This window comes from Anarrhichthys ocellatus, unplaced genomic scaffold, assembly GCF_004355925.1.
Source record: "Anarrhichthys ocellatus isolate YVR2014 unplaced genomic scaffold, GSC_Weel_1.0 scaffold19, whole genome shotgun sequence".
Classification (NCBI taxonomy): Eukaryota; Metazoa; Chordata; class Actinopteri; order Perciformes; family Anarhichadidae; genus Anarrhichthys; species Anarrhichthys ocellatus.
Window position 1 is genome coordinate 6,073,473 of NW_022280049.1, and position 17,267 is coordinate 6,090,739.

Consider the following 17,267-nt stretch of genomic DNA (forward strand, 5'->3'; position numbering starts at 1 on the left):
CAAAGTAAAAGCCCTGACTACTTCAGGGTTGCATTCATGACAAATAAATAAGCACAAGTCAATAAACAAACATTAAAACCACTCACATTGCGTATATTTTTATCCAACGTTGATTTAACATAAATATGTTCTCTTGGATTTCATTATGTTTTTTTGACCCTGTCATGGTTGCGGCTGTTTACGACATTGTTTTACGACACTGCACACGGTTCCTCATCACCCTGGATCAAGATGGCCTCGTCGTTTTGGAAAGGAATGGTCGGCGTCGGACTTTTTGCCTTAGCTCATGCAGCTTTCTCAGCAGCACAGCGTAAGTTTCAGTACAGGGAGTGAAGTCACGGTCCTCGGCATCTGTATGTATTTCAGGAGGGCTCCGCTGTCACCGGGTAGGGTGATAAAACAGCAGGTGGGGCCTTTCGGTCCTGCGGCTAGCTAATTAGATGCTAGCGCAGTTTAGCCCCGTTCACGATCAGTCGCAGGGATGAAAGACTGAAATCTTCGTCTGTTAATGTTAAAATATCACCACCAACGTTGAGTGTGACTAGCATAGCGCTACACATTACGATCTCTGCCACAGTGTAATGGTGTTCTTTTAAATGTTCTGGCTAAAATGTGTGTTTTTCCTCCATTAGATCGATCATACATGCGACTCACAGAGAAGGAGAACGAGACACTACCAATTGATGTGAGTGACTTTCATCATAATTCTTTCCATTTTAATTCCAGCCTGCCTTTCACAACAACCCCCAACGATGTCTCTGTGCTTTCTTCATCATCATCTTTACTTTTTGTTGTTGTTGCAGATTGTATTACAGACCCTGTTATCGTTTGTGATGACCTGCTATGGGATCGCTCACATCGCTGGAGAGTTCAAAGACATGGACGCCTCCTCAGAGCTCAAGAACAAGTAAGTTATGCAGCAGCACCTTCCTCCCTGGGTAACGTGCTTGTTTGTGTCCTCTGCCACAGGGGAAGCACGCTCATCCCTCAAATGCATATATAGTAACATCCCCGTGAGTCAATTCCCACAGAGGCACACTGAACCTCCCTGAGTCGTTGTTTTTTTTTCTTCAAACACAATGTAAATAGCGGACAGGAAAGATAATGTAATAATATAATGTACTGGGTGCATTGAAGAAGCATTCCAACAAATGTCAGGAAAACAATAAGTATTCTGTACATTTTGTTCTTTTTTTTTCTTTGTGTAAAGACCAAATAGTTTAACTACCAAGTTTCAGATTTAATTTTTTTCTATCTGTCAAAATCATATACATGGAATTACATTTTTAAACGAGTCCCATGCCTATAGGAACATTATAAAAATTGTGAAATATTTGTGCAGCATGAGAGTAATAACTGCATCGCTACATGACACGATGTTGTGCCACAGACTCACTTGCTTTTTCACATCATACTTTTTCCACAAAGAATGCCTGTGGTCAACAATGCTAAGATAATGAATCAATAGGTTTTCAGCTGGTGTGTGTCAGAGTTTAGATTCCTAACGTTGTACTTCCTTTGCTCACAGTGTGCGGAGACACGTGATCTGCCATTGTAATGATGTAATGTCCTGTATGACCCCATGCGTTACAGTGCACCTGCTGCTGTAGGTGTCCTATGTGCGTAACTTTGAAAGCAGAACAATATTGGTACAGTGCCTCTCTTTTCATAACTCTATTCTTTTCCAGAACATTTGATACACTGAGGAACCACCCGTCCTTTTACCTTTTCAACCACCGGGGTCGGGTGCTATTCGGCACGCCGGAGGAGGAGCCCTCCTCCGCACGCAACCAGCAAGCAGTTCCCAACCCCATACGGCTACGCAAGCTGGAGCATTTGCACTGAGACTGGCCTTCCCATGCCTGTAACGACATTAACGTCAGATAAGATTTGTTTTTGTTAGACGGAGGAGGCAAAGCGAGAATTCACCTTCCTCCACTTTAATTTGTATTTGTACATAAATTAACACGCTGTCCAAACATGCATCTCTGTCCATAAAAGTGTCACCACAATATTCAACAATGACTGTGCCAACCCTTCAATTTTTCAAGCAGATTTGTTTGTATATACAGTATGTAATCGCTTTGGAGTCTTAAGATACAGAGACATCGGCCCTTTTTGTCCCTTCTGAACTGAATTGGGATGATGCTGTCCTTTGTATATCCTTTGTATGAGGGGCATAAAAACGCCTGTTTCGTTACTGTTTTATTTCAACCGCACATCGGTCCTCGGCAACTGTCAGGCCAAAGTTTTGTGAACCGAAACAAGTTTTGTCGTGTGAACCCGAGGACCCTTTATTTCCTTGATGATATCCTGGACGCATGCAGGCTCATCTGTAAATCCTGTACGCATTAAAGAGGTCACGGGAAATCAACTCAAGGTGAGATGCGAGAGCAGGAGACGTTAAGACAGCCGTTCCACTGATACTGTGAACATTAAGGCAAACTAGAAAGTAGTGGTACATTCATTTGGGTGAAGTTTGTTTTTTTCCTTCATTTTACATTTTGTTGGTAAGATTCAACAGATGTTTTTAATTTAATAAAAGGCTTACTGATTTTATACGGTGTCCGGATCTATTTTTTGCCTTATGTCTCATAATTGGAGACTGGAATATTGCTTTAGCTAGACAAAAGGGATCAAATCTCTCTGCTGCAATAAGCTGCAGGGGCTAAAAGACAAACGGGAATGCATCGGTGCAATGCTGTCCTGCCATCCTGCTTAATCACTGTGGAGAAATTGGTAACAAATGCTAATGCTATCACAGATTAAAGTCCTTTGTCCGTGAGAGGGAAGTAATTAAAGTAATGCTGACAATGCAAAGGTGTGTGTGTGTGCGTGTGTGCGTGCGTGCGTGTGTGTGTGTGTGACCTTGTTGTTGGACTGTTGCGTCACAAAAAATGTCCACCTGATCAGTTGTTCATGTTGGCCTCTAGGTGGCAGTGAAACTGAGCTTTTTAGTCTGCCTGTTTTCTAGGGATCAGCACCAAATTACGTTTAAATTAACATTTTTTTCATTTGATGCTAAATACTGTGGAAACCCCTTTTCTTATTACTGTTGCTTGATTATCAAGATAGAAAGGCAGAAGACAAACATAATATACAAAATGTTTGTTTTTCAAACTTTTAGCTTTTTTTCCTCATGAATTACTGAATAATTGGATCTATTCAGGCCTCTGATAAAGTCCCTCTTATGTTGGACGGGTCACAAGCAGACATGTTTAGTTTAAAGGGGGGAGAAGCCACTACTACAGGTAAAGCTCAACCGCACCACAGTCATTGCATTTCAGAATCAGACACTCATAATGCAAAAGTGACAATTATTTTGGCATTGTAGTCTATTAGACGTAACCTCTAGGTAGGAATATTCACACTGACACAGACGGAGTTACCATTCAATGGTTTATTTTTTGTTTTGTAAAAAAAAAGTATGTTCATAAAACTTTCAGTTTTATATATGTATTTAACAGTTTACAAAATTGACTTTAAACATTTCATTCAAAATATTTCATATACTCTGAAATAAATTCATAAAAAATAATCTATATCCCTTATGAACATTAAAAAGTAGTGTACATCTGTCATAAAAAAAAAACAAGGAAAACAAAGGAGGAGCGCTAACTTGTTTTTTTGTAAAAAAAGAAGCTGCAGAGGGCAGATTAGCAGCTGTTAAAACCCACGACAGGTGACCGTCGACTGAGCCCGGACAGATGCAATAACGTGACTGTGGGAATCAATGGAGTGTTTGTGGAGTAAGATGTACTAAACCCTGTGTGTGTGTGTGTTTGAGGAGTATGTATCCATAGTAACTAAATGGACTCCAACGGCTGCATTCACTGAACTCATGTTCTATTGCTGTCATGGTAGGAGAGAGGATATTAGTATTTCATGGATATGATCCATGTCCAGTGTTACGCCCCCTGACTTAACGATGCCTCTTTTCTAGAAGAGAGCTCTGTTTGTCTTTGCAGGTCTCTACTATATAGGCCGTAACATCCAAAACACTGGTAATTATGCTTGGGTGATATATATAGTCAGTCATTGTATTGACTGGATTCTATATATATATATATATATTTATACATATATATAAATATTTATATATATATATAAATATTTATATATATATTGAGGAACTGGTTGCAGTCTTAAAAACCCTTTTCAGACCAGCTGAAGAAAGGTCTGCTGTAGAAGAACAACAATAACAGGAATGTGCCTGTTGATCCCATGCGCACAGCATATTGTGTGTCTGTCTAAAGGAGTGTGTGTGTGTGTGTGTGTGTGTGTGTGTGTGTGTGTGTGTGTGTGTCTACTAAACAATGTGCCGGTACAGACAAAAGCCATAAGGATGTTTAAGGCATCTGTCAATACGAAGAGGATTACACTTCATCCTCAGTGGATCAGTCCGGAAGGCCCCTCCTCCAGTTGAACCCCTTACTCTCCGGCTCCAACAGGATGTGATGTATCAGTACAGGGACAGTGGGAGTGTCTGCTATCAGTGCATTTCTCCTCCCCCCACTGTCCTCCAGTTCCTCAATTGATCTTTTTGAGGCTAGTAGACAAGGGCGTCTCTTTTCTTATGGTGTTTAATCCAACAGTCCACAAAATAGGAGCTTCATTCCCATTTCTAGTGACGAAACACATCTTGACCACTAACTTCCATGGTCATTGGGAAGCTGTGAGGACGTCGCCTGCTTCTCCTCCAACTCGGCGAGGGACGTCTCCAGCTGCTGGATCAGTACTCGCTTCTTGAACCTGCCAGAGAGGCAAAGGAAGTTAGACAGAACCAGAGAATAAAGGGAGAAAGCGGTACACCTGCTTTAAAGACATTACATCTACAATACAAAAGTCTTTATGTGTGTCAGAGACATGGTTATTGCCATGCTTTAACTTCTTCACTTAACCTATACCTCGAAGTATAAAACGAGTCACTGTTTCTTACCTGACAGCCTCTTTGATCGCATGTTGGATGAAGTACCTTTGAACATTAACCGGACCTTTCACCTGCTGCAGGAGACCGAGTATTGCCTCATAGTCTGAGAAAGTAAAGCCACACAGAGATGAAGAGACCCAGTGTGACACTAACGTCGCCAGATTAGAACAACGGTGAATGTAACGTGATGTGCTGCACTGACTCACTTCGCCCAGGTTTGCGGACCTCCTTGATGACCTGACTCCTCAGCTCCGCTTGGCTCCCATCTAGCGGGGCTATGAATATGGTCTCGAGCACTGCAGGTTCAGCGTCAGGGTCCTCTAGCTGGCTCAGTGGACTCAGCCGGTCACAGTTGTGTTGCTCCTCCAGTGTCTGCTCATCTAGACTATCTTCCACCACTCTCTCCTCCGCCATGTCGATGTCCTCTTCCGGATCTGCCTCTCCCGGCCCGGCCTTCTCCTCGAGGCTCAGTGGAGACGGACTCTCTGCTACAGTGTCCATCTCAGCGGGCCAGATCTCCCCCGACTCCGGCTCAAGAACCCCGTCCCCGTTACTCTCAGTGACCGCCACGTCATTGCCATCCACTTCTGAGGGGGGCGAGAAAAATAACAATTTAAAGCTACTATTCCATGCCGTTTGGGCAATATTATTTCCTCGCAGATGCACTCTCATGTTCTAGGTACATCTTAATCTGACCTTTGTGCTGTGGGATGGGTTTGAGGAGGTCCTGCTGCTCTTGAACCTCTACCGGACTCTTTCCCGCCACCACATGGTTGGTGCTCGCCGGTGGAGTCTGCGGCCGCCGCAGTAACGGGGACATGCTCCGCCTTCTCTTCATAGTGGTACTCGAGTTGGCGTCGTTGGAATTTCCTCTTTTCTTGTTTTGAGGGCCTGCTACGAACTCATCCGCCTCATCGATCATCATCCCCTGAGAAAAAACACAATATTAAAAAATGGAGGGACTGATTATTAAATGACGAAGTCTCTTTAAGCCACACTGTGCTTATGTAAAATGTATCGAGCTGTATTTTGTGCTGATGTGTTTGCACCTTCTTATCCTGCTTGAAAGGATTCCCAAACGTGTGCAGGCGTTTAGGCTGGTCAGGGTCGATCTCTCTCAAAGGAGACGTCATCATTTTGAGGTATTCCTGATAGTTTCCCATCTGAGCCACTGGGATACTGTGCAGATAGTCTACCAACCACAGGACAACCTCATTAGCATGAACAAAATACTGGAACAATTACACAGGACGCCCTATAGATTTTTCATATTGCTTTTTGGGGGGATTAGGTTAGTACTATTCAGTCTCGGTGCAGTCTTTGGACAAATCATTGAAAACGAATCTTAACTGGATCTGCTTGAAACAATTTAGATCAAGAGATATATTCCTCTGTATATATGTATGAGATGTTCTTATAACTGCATTGCAGCATCACCTATGACTGAATTGTAAAAACGAGGACTTTGGAGCGCTGCGGTCATCAGATTGGGGGCAGAACAATAGCATTCAATTAAAACCTAAAATAACTTCCAACATCACATTTCCTTTTAGAAGTTTCCCCGCATCAACGGGACTTTATACCTTCGTCTTGCCCTCGGATCAGTTTTTGCGACGTCCGCAACAAATTGGAGCGCATCCGGGTGAGTTGATCCAGAAGGTTCCGTCTTGGGATGTCGTAGGCATTCCGATAAGCTTGAGCTTTCAGATCCTGTGAACACATCAGCATATCTAGTCAGAGAAAACCTACCAGACGTTGCACTTTCCAATTGACGATATATCACTATCTTTTATATCTATTTTTGTAAAATAACATCAGTGCATCCTTTCAGCAGATACAACTATTGAGAATATGGCCCTTTTTTTCCTGTAACTCTCCCGCCCACACAAAGTACGTCATGCTTCTCAGAAACCCACCTTGTTGAGCAGGGCGATCTGGAAGCCGGCAAACTCTTTGAAGTTGATGTCCGCCAGGCGAAGGGGCCCCTCACCGGTGATTCCCTGCAGCAGCTGCTTGAAGTCCTGCCGGTGGGCCAGAGAGGAAGAGCTGGAGTGGTTCTTCACCTTTATGCCAGGCTCTTGTGGAGCCTTCTTCCCCACAGACACGATGAGACGATCCGATTCCATCTTTGCCTTTATACCAACACAGCAGGAATGTTGTTTAGAGCACAGACCCACAAAGCACTTTGGGGTACATCTTCATCATCAAGTCTTTTAGATGACTATTGCATACTTGAAGATTCATTTAAAAATAATAATCTTTGTTTATTCTCTTTAAGCGTTCTCTATTTGATACTCAGAGCATTAATATAGCAGCAAACAACTACTGTCTGTGTACATAGATATAGTGGAGTAATTGTTTACCTGAGCAGAGAAGGAAGTCACTCTCCCTCTGATATGTTTGTATTAATATAAATAGTATACACATTCTACAACTCCTCTACCACATAGTAGAACAAAGTGGAAGGTTTTGGGTGACAGTTTCAAAGTCTTCACCTGCTGGCTGAGCTTCTTCAGGTGAGAGATGACGCTGTAACTCAGGCCACAGTCCATGGTGTCTGCAATAAGATTAGGTGCACCCATCATCCTCAACGCCTTTTTCAAGGGCTGTCAGGAGATGGCGAGAGGAAATTGGGGGTGTTAGTTACATGCAGAAAAATAATCCATGTAGTGAGCTTTTACTAAAGGCAGCATGAGAGACATATTACGCATCGCTTTACCATGAAGAAGTATGGAGGCATGGCCTTCAGGTACATCTCGAAGGCCTGTCGCCACTTGAGGTTTGGTTTTAGTTTGTGCACTTTGAACAGATCATCTGGAAGGAGACGAAGAAAGGGGGAGAAGACATCTTTAGCATTCTGGAACAGTGACCAGTGAGCCATCCGCCTGCACACCTCCGACTGTTATACACACATCAGCATTCAGGTGGTGAGATACACTTCCATTTATCCTTCTTAATACCTTATCACTATTATTAAAATAGCATTATTAGAGATTAACAGTTTTTTAAACCTTCATTTTAGGATTTTCAATATAAAACAAAGAAACTCAGCCACTATTATCTTCACAAATACAGAGACAAACAAAAAATCATAGGACTTCAACATAACCAGTAATTTGGACACACATTCAAATCTTGTTCTTATGAGAGAACCTCAACCTTTCTCAATGCAACACATTCATCCACACTTCATTATGCTGGTGTGCAGTGTGACTTCCACATGAGTAGAAAAGGGTTTCTAGGTTTCTACAAGTGGGTTAGGTTCCCGGTCTTTCTCTAAGGTTTTAGAGCAACATTTAAATACCAATAAGTTTCCACCATGTCCGAAGAGAATGTGTCAATGTCCCGTCTGCCTCTTTAGACGTGTTACAGTCTGTAAAGGGTTGCGTTGTTTGAAATCAGATTGTGTCCGCAGTCCCCCCCCCACCTCTCAATTATGCTGTAGTACATTTGTGTTGACGTTATAATGTCTTCAGCACAAAATGATAAAAGTCAGAGACTGTCCCCATGCTACGCAAAGTCATTGATACACAAAGTCATTGATGCACAAAGTCATTGATACACAAAGTCATTGATGCACAGAGTCATTGATACTATCAAGGGCCTTATGGAAACACTTTCCATAGTCTCGGAATTTTGAGGCTGGTATATTAAATGTTTTCTGTAGCTGCTTAAACGACAAAGCGCAGAGCAAGGTATGACGTGCTTATGTCTTTTGGATTTTAAGAGTATTCTTAATGACTACTGCTGTAATGTCTTACTACAAAGAGGCCGCTCTAATGGCAGAGCTGGGCAGTCACTTGAATCATTGACAGGGCCCTTTTCCCACCCCAATATAATGTTTGAGTGAGCTTCACAGTAGTTCGCTTTAAAGTGTGGCATAAACCACCCTCGTCTTTTGAATGAATTGGGTATTTTTTGGTGATTCGTAGAGTTTTGTAGTTCTGTTTGAACGGCAGAACGATTGAGTCCAGCTGGTTAAAATGACAAAGAGGGATGAAAGACATGTTGGTCCGGAAGAAATATATTTTAGATTTTCTCTGAGCCATAGAGATATGGAGTTTTCCATGAGCCTAACCTGAAGAAGGTCACCTGTTTTTTTTGTTTGTCATTGTGATTCCAAGATATGTGATGCTGCTGTAGGCTTTTTAAAAAAAAAAAATTGTTGAAGATGAACTGTTTATGTTTACGGCTGCTCCGTGTAAACAGTAAAAAAGCTGTAGTAATATGCTGTTCAATGGCACTTCTGTCTTACTTGTGTCTCATTCGATCAGTCATTACATGCGGTGCTGTTTAACTCCTATCTTTGAACATATTGCTACGTGTTTGTATGTACATAATACCGCCGTGATGTGTTGTTTTCAACTGGTATTGCTGATAATAGCTAACCTGGCCAAAGAAAACCCCATTAAGCTTTTTCCGAGTTGTTGTGCTGGAACGCAGTCAACTCGTGTGTGACGTCGTTCACAGCTCCTAATTCAGATTTCTGAGGTCAATCGAATGCAGCATCGGCCTGTTACTTGTGATTATAACCAAAAATGATTGCAGAGGATAAAATGACCCAGAAGAAGCTTTTTTAATGTAATATTAGCTCTGACATACTGAGCCAGAAGTTTTAAAGATTTACTGGCATTATGTCTTACCGAGGAGTGGAAGAAGCACTGGGTAGTTGTAAGGCATGACGAACAGGTTGACACAGGTCAGAGATGTGCTGGCTTTAAGGTACCCAAACGGCTGTCCCAGGTCGTTTTGCTTCCCGCTGCTGTTAACAAACACCTGAGGACATCAAGGACAATTATAAGGACACTTATAAAGTCTTTGCAGGAATTAGAATCATTACAATTCACAACTACTGGAACCAAGTTTTTTTTTAGAAAAGTCCCAGAGACGGTGAAAACAAGCCAACAGAGCTGATGGATGTGTGTATGTCTCCCATACCTGCCAGCACATGTGTGGAGACTTCCTTTCCAAAATGTACTGGGTGAGTGGAGATGGCTCCAGCTCATACTTGTCAAAGGGAAGCTTGTCGATCACCATGGGCTCACAGTCCACACAGGAGAATCGCACCACGGGATGTGCAGAGCGAGGTGGCTGGGAGCGGGAGATGGAGATCGCAGAAGAAGCTTTTTAGACATATGTATCTGCGATATGCACCCATGTGGTGTTTTCTTTAAAAAGCAACAGATAGTCGAGATCTCAGCATGAGTTTGAAGTTGGACACAGGAACTAGGTTGTATGCCTCCGTCAACAAGTCGTGTTGCAGTTTACATCCACGCCTGTCCAAAATGCCATCGCTTCATTTTGTCCGATATTTGTGCGAAATTGTTACAATCAGCAGATGAATTCTTGACTTATAACCAAAAAGGTGTTTTGTGAGGTCACAGTGACTTTTGACCACCAACTTCTAATCAGTTCAGCCTCGAGTATAAGTGGACGTTTGTGACAAATTTGAAGAAATTCTGTCGAGGCGCCACTGAGAGATCACAACCCAAAAAAATGATACCTCCAGCCACAGCTAGAGGTATAACAATTTAAAGAGAGACAGAAAGACAAATAAAACAACACAGAGTTAAAAGTGAAAGAGAAAGTTTGTGTCGACCAGTTCTTTATGAGTTAACTGAAGGCGCTGCTGAGATGTGGTTCAGCCTCTCTGCTCACCAGGCTCGGAGAGTTCTGGTCTGGCCAGAAGGACTCTGGAATGGGCCAATGCCCGACCGGAACCCCCGTCTTCGGGTTCGGTCGCACGTAGATGAGTTTGTGGCAACTGTGCCACGGCTGTGTGCTGAAGGATGACACAGGCCGACTGGACTCCACTGAGTTGTCTGTGAAATAAGAAATACATATATTATACACGGCAGAACACATTTCTCAACCAGATTTCAAACACAAACAATGTGAATTCGAGAGCAACCGCTTTCAAACAAACCCTGAGTCACGGATCCAAATAAACTTTAATCATTTCATTAAATATTGTTTAAAAAAATGAACAAATACATTAAACTTGGAATCTTTCCTTTTACCAGTAAAACGATGAGTGAGTCAAATTATCTCAGAGCATTTCTTTACACAGACACTCTTTTATGACTCAGTTCTCCTTTTAGTGAATAACTGCACTGTGGTGAGCCAAGATAAGAGGAGTCTCTTCTGCTTTCACCTGCTTTACTGCCCTCCGTATCTTTGCTTAAACCTACTGTGTGAAATGTGTCGAGATAATGTGCTCGGAAACTCGTGTTTTATTCACTCGACTGGGCTCTCTGAGTCAGAAACATTTTGGTACGATCAAAATGTAATTACTACATGTCTTGTAATACATGCACATAACAATTGTGAAGGCAGGATTTGCACAACGGTAGAGTCGTTGTCTTGTGTCCATTCGGTGCGCCACTCACCGTCCCCAACCAGAGGCGGATCTGGCCCCGTCTTCTCGAAGTTAATGACGACACCACTTTGAACCTTTTGGACCAGAGACTCCAGACACTGGTTCAACATCCTCTGTGTCCGCACACAGTACGATCGCCCTGGGAGAAAAAAAACAAAACGGAGGCACAATTATCTTGTATAATAGAAGGAATTATGAACGCAGGCGCGCAATGATTCTTAAAATAAAACACTGGACCCGAAGTAAGAACAAGACGTACCTCCGGTGACTTCACACATCTGGGTGATGGCAGACTCGTCCGTGGGGACGCTACCGAGCTGCTCTGTGTCTGGCGTGGCTGCTCCTGGCAGCCTCAGCACCAACGCAAACAGACGCTGGTCCCAGCGAAAGGGCTCCTTGGTCAGCTCACTGCCTGACAGTGGAGAGTTCAGAGGCAGGTGCAGCTGCACAGCAGACAGGGCAGAGAAAGAAAAGCATGATGGGAGCGTTTTATATGTAAAAGCAGCCGCAGGTCACCGGTTTCCACCGTTTTCCAAACCTTACAATTCACGTCATCACACAGTCTGAAAGGATCGCATTACTACAAACAGTACAGAGTGGCCGCATTTGTTTTGGGCTCTCACCTCATCTGGCACCCCAGAGCTGTGTGTGAGCTTGTTCCCATCAGTGATAGTGATGATCACAGATGGCTCCAGGAAGAAGGGGTTACGGCCCTGAGACGGAAACAGGGACATTCAGCAATTAACACCCAAGTCCAAGCGAACAATGACCCCATTTATTCTCAGTAGTCTGCTTTCTTTTCTTCACACTGTGCCGTGTGTGTCTCAAGATGATTCCCATCTCCTAAAACATAAAACATAACTGCTCTCTCGTGCTAACAGTGAAGGCAAAATTCAGGTATACTATTTGACCAAAGGACTACTTGAACACAGTATTTAGCATGGTATTAGCTTCACACCTGCGATAACCTCCTGAATACTACTATGAACTGTTTGTTGCAGCTTGTAGTCTTTGCTTTGTGTCAGAATGCATCTGTCCTTGTATTCCTTGTTAAGGACGGAGGCCTCCACCACTGTGCTGTAGGGGTCAGCCTTCACTAATTCACACGCAGAATGCCTAAGTAGACTCACACACACACACGCCGCATGCACCTCGTGACACTACTTGGAGCGTAGTAATCTTTCTGTGCCTTCGGGCAGGGGTTTGCAGAAATGCAGTGTGTGAGGAGCTGATGACAGCGCAACGGTATCCGAGGACGACGGAGTGGATTAGGCTGCGATCAAATGTCGCTATTCTTCTCTGTGTCTCGAGGTGAAGGAATAAAGACACGCCAGCTGAACGCTTGGCTGCTATCATTATCAAACCCTTCATTTATCCAGGGAAAGTCCACATATACCGTGTGCATTGGAAAGCCTTGTTTTACACTCACTTACTAGCTGGTATATCACGACTACTTTTGTCTGGAGTCTAAAAGACAAAAGCTAAAAAGGCAGATTCATCGGATTTTTATACAGTCAAAGTATTCGATCTGTAAATACTGTGCGTAATGTTTAAAATTGGGGCTGCCACTAACATATTTTTCCTTATTGTGTAATCTGCCATGTATTTTCTCAATTAAGTCAATTAAGCGTGTGTTCCACAAAATGTCAGGAAACAGTGAGAAATGTGAAAAGGCAACATTTGGTGTCTTTGCTTGAAAAGCAGCTCATACAAGAGACCATGTGGCGATGGGATCACACCAGTCGCGCCACCAAATCGAGCCACGGGTGTGAGGTTGGGGGGCCAATGGCTCCTTCAGCAGCCTACTTCTGAGGTCCTTGCTCGGACCACAACCAACTTTAAGGCTGGCCTTCATTTTGTTCTGAACTACACACCTGTAAAGTTTCATGGCTGCATCTTACACGTTTGAGACGCTATTGCGAAATGTGTCCACAGAAAGACAGACATGTAAACTACAAACAAAGTAGTCAAACCCTCTTCTGTGGCAGTTCCTTCTACAGTCGATGTCTCCAGGAGCACATTTTGCCACGATGACACACACACACACACACACACTAACTAATGTGAAAACAGCACTAGCCACACGCCGCTGCGGCCGGTAATGATTAACTCATTACCAACTGCTGCCAGAGAAATGCACAATAGGATGTTGGCGTCAGAATACCTGTCCGTAGTTGTCGATGCCTGAGACGAGGCGGTTGAGGTTCAGCAGGTCGAAGGCGGTGCGGAGAGCGTGACCTAGCGTAGTCAGCCCAGACGCCTGCAGGTTCTTCAGCTCGCACATGAAGGTGGCGTGGTTCTCCTTCCAGCCAGCCTGAAACACACACATCAGTGTGCTGAACGGACGGCACAGCAAACAGCTACTCGGCTGAGCATCGGAGGAAGCCAATCCAAAATAGATCCACACCCACGGACAGCCATACCATGTAATTACAAAGGAAAACCCAACAGACACCGTTGTTCCCTGACAGCCACAGAGTGATTTGTGTCGTGCATGCGACTACCATCATTGGTGAAATGAGTATATATATATCCAAGCAACCCGTTGATTGTGTGCAACATGACATAACAAGTAACCATAAAATGAGATCAGCTTGTGTCAAGCTCTGGGAACGGAAGATAATATTGTTGAAATTCAGGCCAACATTTGAGCTGGATGGTGCTTTAAGAAAGAGTCTAATTTCAAACATGACAAGCATCCAGAAATACAACTCCCCACTGCCGCCTGTCCTCCGTGACGAAGACATGCTCCCACGGGAGGGCATGTGGGTGTGGAACTGGTCTCGGACTTTTCTCCAGCCGGGGTCAAGTGCCTTACTTGTGCAGCTTCATGCTTAATCTAAGGATGACCTGCAAGCTTACCACTTCCTTTATCGGGAGAGAGAGAGAGGCTGAAGACACATATATATATATATATATATATATAGAGAGAGAGAGAGAGAGAGAGAGAGAGAGAGAGAGGAAGAGGGAGTGAGAGGGAGCGAGAGAGAGAGAGAGAGTAGTCTACATGTGTGCTCTGTGAATGAGGCCAGTGGATGGATTTTTGGATTATCATGGGTGGGATATCCTTCCAAAACCACAAATCTTTGGTGGAGTTTCTAGGAAAAGCTCAGAGTGATGAATATCATACGGTCATACAAACAAACAGCTTCACTGAGCAGCCGAGGCAAAACTAAAGGTGGAAACACATCCACATACATAGTAGAAAAGTAATAACTCAAGACATATACCCTCATGTAGGCCAGTGAAAATGTAAGGCTTAGTTTGCGCTCAATAATTCAGACGACAGAATATTTCTATTTTCCTCTCACCCAACCTCCTTCTCTCCCGCTCTACATCAACAATTTATTGCCTCTGTAACTGTGCAATCAGAGTAGCCCCATTCAGGATAACCTCGTCCTTTCATCATAATCCTCGGTGCACAGAGCCGGCAGAAACAACAAAGGAGAAAGTGACGAAGACAAAGAGAGGAAGAGCAGAAGGAAGAGGAGTTGAGGGCAGACCCTACAAGGAGTAGCGCTTCTTGGATCGTTTGGCTGAAATACACAAGACTGGTTCAGTGGGACGCGTGAAGCAATGATCTGGGCTTTGGCGAAAACTGCAAGGTCAATGCCTGAGTGTAGTAGGAAGCATCACATGAATGACAGCAATGGAATCCACTCATAACATGTAGTCATGACACCGGTCCTACACATAGGCCTACAGCGGCAGTGTGCAATGATATTATAAGTACGGGGGCGCTGAGCTCTAAATGGTCCTTCTGGAGGTCAATAAAGAGCCACATGTAGTCTGACAGGTAGCTTTGCTTCTTGCACTGCTTTAAATATTAATACTAAGCAAGACTGCACATTAGCTGAAAGAAGAAGAAAAACTCAAAATTGAGTCGAAAGTACACTAAAATATATTGCAATAAAAGTATTATCATAAATGTTTAAAATTATATTAAATAAAAGGGAAGTACCTTCACTTGACTTTGGTTTTGCTCATCAATCAAAAGTTATAAAAGGTTATATTAATTTATTTCTTGCTTGTATGATAATTAGAAGTTAGTTCCTGATGCCTGGGCATGTATATGAAGAGAGTAAAATATTATAATATTTATCATTTAGTTGGAAAAAAGCTGCAGCTGTTGGGGCGCTGCAGCAAAGTGCACTGACATATTTTATATACACAGCATTATTAAAAACAAAAAAATATGGAATTAACTAGTCGTTACAAGCATCTTTTGAGTTGCACAATACTCTATGACATCTACCTCTGTATTCATCTTCTAAGCCTCACACCAGCTATTAAAGAGGATTTCATCAATTATTGCCCGGCTCTGGTATTTTGTAATTTGGCCATGGGGCATACAAACAAAACAAAAAATATTAGGAAAGCACTATTCTATATGTCTTCACGTCATTTATGACATGGGATAGAGTGAGTGCTGCGGTGCATGTTGTGTTGAGAGTAGTAGAGTGGTGTTTGTAGACACAGTTAGGCAAGTTAAGAGATTCCTAAAACAGACCAGCCACTAAAGCAGATCAGGGACTTGTGTGGGTACTAAGGATTGTATTTTATTGGGCTTGAGAAGCTCTGAGAGAGATGTGTGCCAGGTCATAAAACAAGTCAATTGATTATTGGTGGGTATAACTTTGCTGACATGAAACCCCTGAAATTATTGCAGTGATTCACAGTTGTTTTGTTGTGTTGCCTACGTGTATGACAACGAGAGTGTTTGTATTCTGGGCCATAATGCTCATAGTATCGGTATGACAAATAATTATCATATGAATAATGATAATTTTCTTCCAGCGAACTCACATAAAAATGATGAAGAGGGCTGATCAACTTTCAGCCCAGACTGGCCAATGGTAATGCATGGGTGATGCGAGGGGAGGAGTCGAGAATGATTGGCAGGCTCTTTGACCAATCGAGACATTGTACTTTCAAAAAAAGAGCGACGTCAGAGGCGATAATAAATCTCCCCGCCTCCATCTCAACGCCCGAGACTTTTCTCAACACAAAAGCAAAATGTCCGCTGGATGGTCGGAGGCAGTGCAGCTCCGGGTCTGCGGTTATTTGGAGCAAAAAATTGCCGTTTTTTCGCCACCGGGAAGCCGCCCAACACTGACTACAAACCAGAAGGACAATAAAGTCTCACTGACTGAAAAATACGTTCGACTGGTTAAATGTAAACATTGTATCAGTTGCTAATTACCTTCACTCCGTATGGTGGATCATCGAATGTAACTAGCATGTACCTGTCGCCTCTACTAGCCGGGTCTCGGGCACGCAGCTGTCAAAAAAGAAAGCCAAAACAACATATATTAATTTCGACCGACCTTGCCCAAGGAACCCTAAGCTCGCCAAAGCCGCATACTTGCTGAAAAAAGTCGGGGTAAAATCATTCTTTACCTTCATAAAGACCTCAACCGCGCCTTTAGCAACGTCCAGATATGTCGTACCCAAATAAGTGCGCTGATTCATAGAGGCGGACGTGTCTAACAGGAAAAGTAAAATAGGCATTTTAAATGTAAAGCCGCAGTTGTATGCTTTTCTAAAATTACTGTTATCCACATGTGACCTATATCGTGCGGCCAGACAGTCCACACATGTGTGTGTATATATTTGATATAATAAGCCCCCCCTCCAGAAGAGGGCCGTTGCCTCTGCTCTCTCCCTATCTGCCTTTCTAGAGCTCTGTCTCGGCTCGCGCTGTTCAACTTCTGCTCCTAACCGAGTGGAACGCCCCGCTCCCTCCGCTGCGACGCCATTGGCTGAGCCCGTGTCCGCTGACCACGCCCCCGTACAATATATAAATATATAACGAGGTCGAGATGGCGTGTGTATGGGATTCAGTACATCAACCTAACGTTTCAATTGTACGTATGCTAACCGGGCGGGTATGCTAAAGCATCGTCTATGGCCCTGGTGTGTTTATTAATATATGTATTTCTTATTACAAAGAAGCCT

At 43.3% G+C, this 17,267-nt stretch overlaps 2 protein-coding genes across 6 annotated transcripts; one reads left to right on the forward strand and one right to left on the reverse strand.

Moving 5' to 3' along the window:
* Positions 1-169: 169 nt before the first annotated feature.
* On the forward strand, positions 170-2,445 carry mmgt1 (membrane magnesium transporter 1). The gene is made up of 4 exons (XM_031858028.1): positions 170-310; positions 633-685; positions 804-907; positions 1,689-2,445. Exons 1-4 carry the CDS (start codon positions 232-234, stop codon positions 1,843-1,845), a joined length of 393 nt encoding a protein of 130 aa, XP_031713888.1. The 5' UTR covers positions 170-231; the 3' UTR covers positions 1,846-2,445.
* A 1,693-nt stretch (positions 2,446-4,138) lies between these two features.
* ints6l (integrator complex subunit 6 like) lies at positions 4,139-16,982 on the reverse strand. Of its 5 annotated transcripts, XM_031858100.1 has the most exons (19): positions 16,710-16,720; positions 16,513-16,590; positions 16,116-16,425; positions 13,474-13,623; positions 11,933-12,022; positions 11,569-11,752; positions 11,320-11,448; positions 10,589-10,752; positions 9,869-10,021; positions 9,574-9,706; positions 7,650-7,744; positions 7,426-7,536; positions 6,847-7,062; positions 6,514-6,640; positions 5,980-6,122; positions 5,627-5,858; positions 5,137-5,517; positions 4,940-5,033; positions 4,139-4,752 (listed from the first exon to the last, which is right to left on the reverse strand). In XM_031858100.1, exons 4-19 carry the CDS (start codon positions 13,591-13,593, stop codon positions 4,650-4,652), a joined length of 2,475 nt encoding a protein of 824 aa, XP_031713960.1. In that variant the 5' UTR covers positions 13,594-13,623; positions 16,116-16,425; positions 16,513-16,590; positions 16,710-16,720; the 3' UTR covers positions 4,139-4,649. The 5 variants fall into 5 exon arrangements, with proteins under 5 accessions (XP_031713960.1, XP_031713955.1, XP_031713958.1 ...); XM_031858095.1 differs by lacking the exon at positions 16,116-16,425 and having other exon boundaries at positions 16,710-16,982; XM_031858098.1 differs by having other exon boundaries at positions 16,513-16,801.
* Positions 16,983-17,267: the final 285 nt, after the last annotated feature.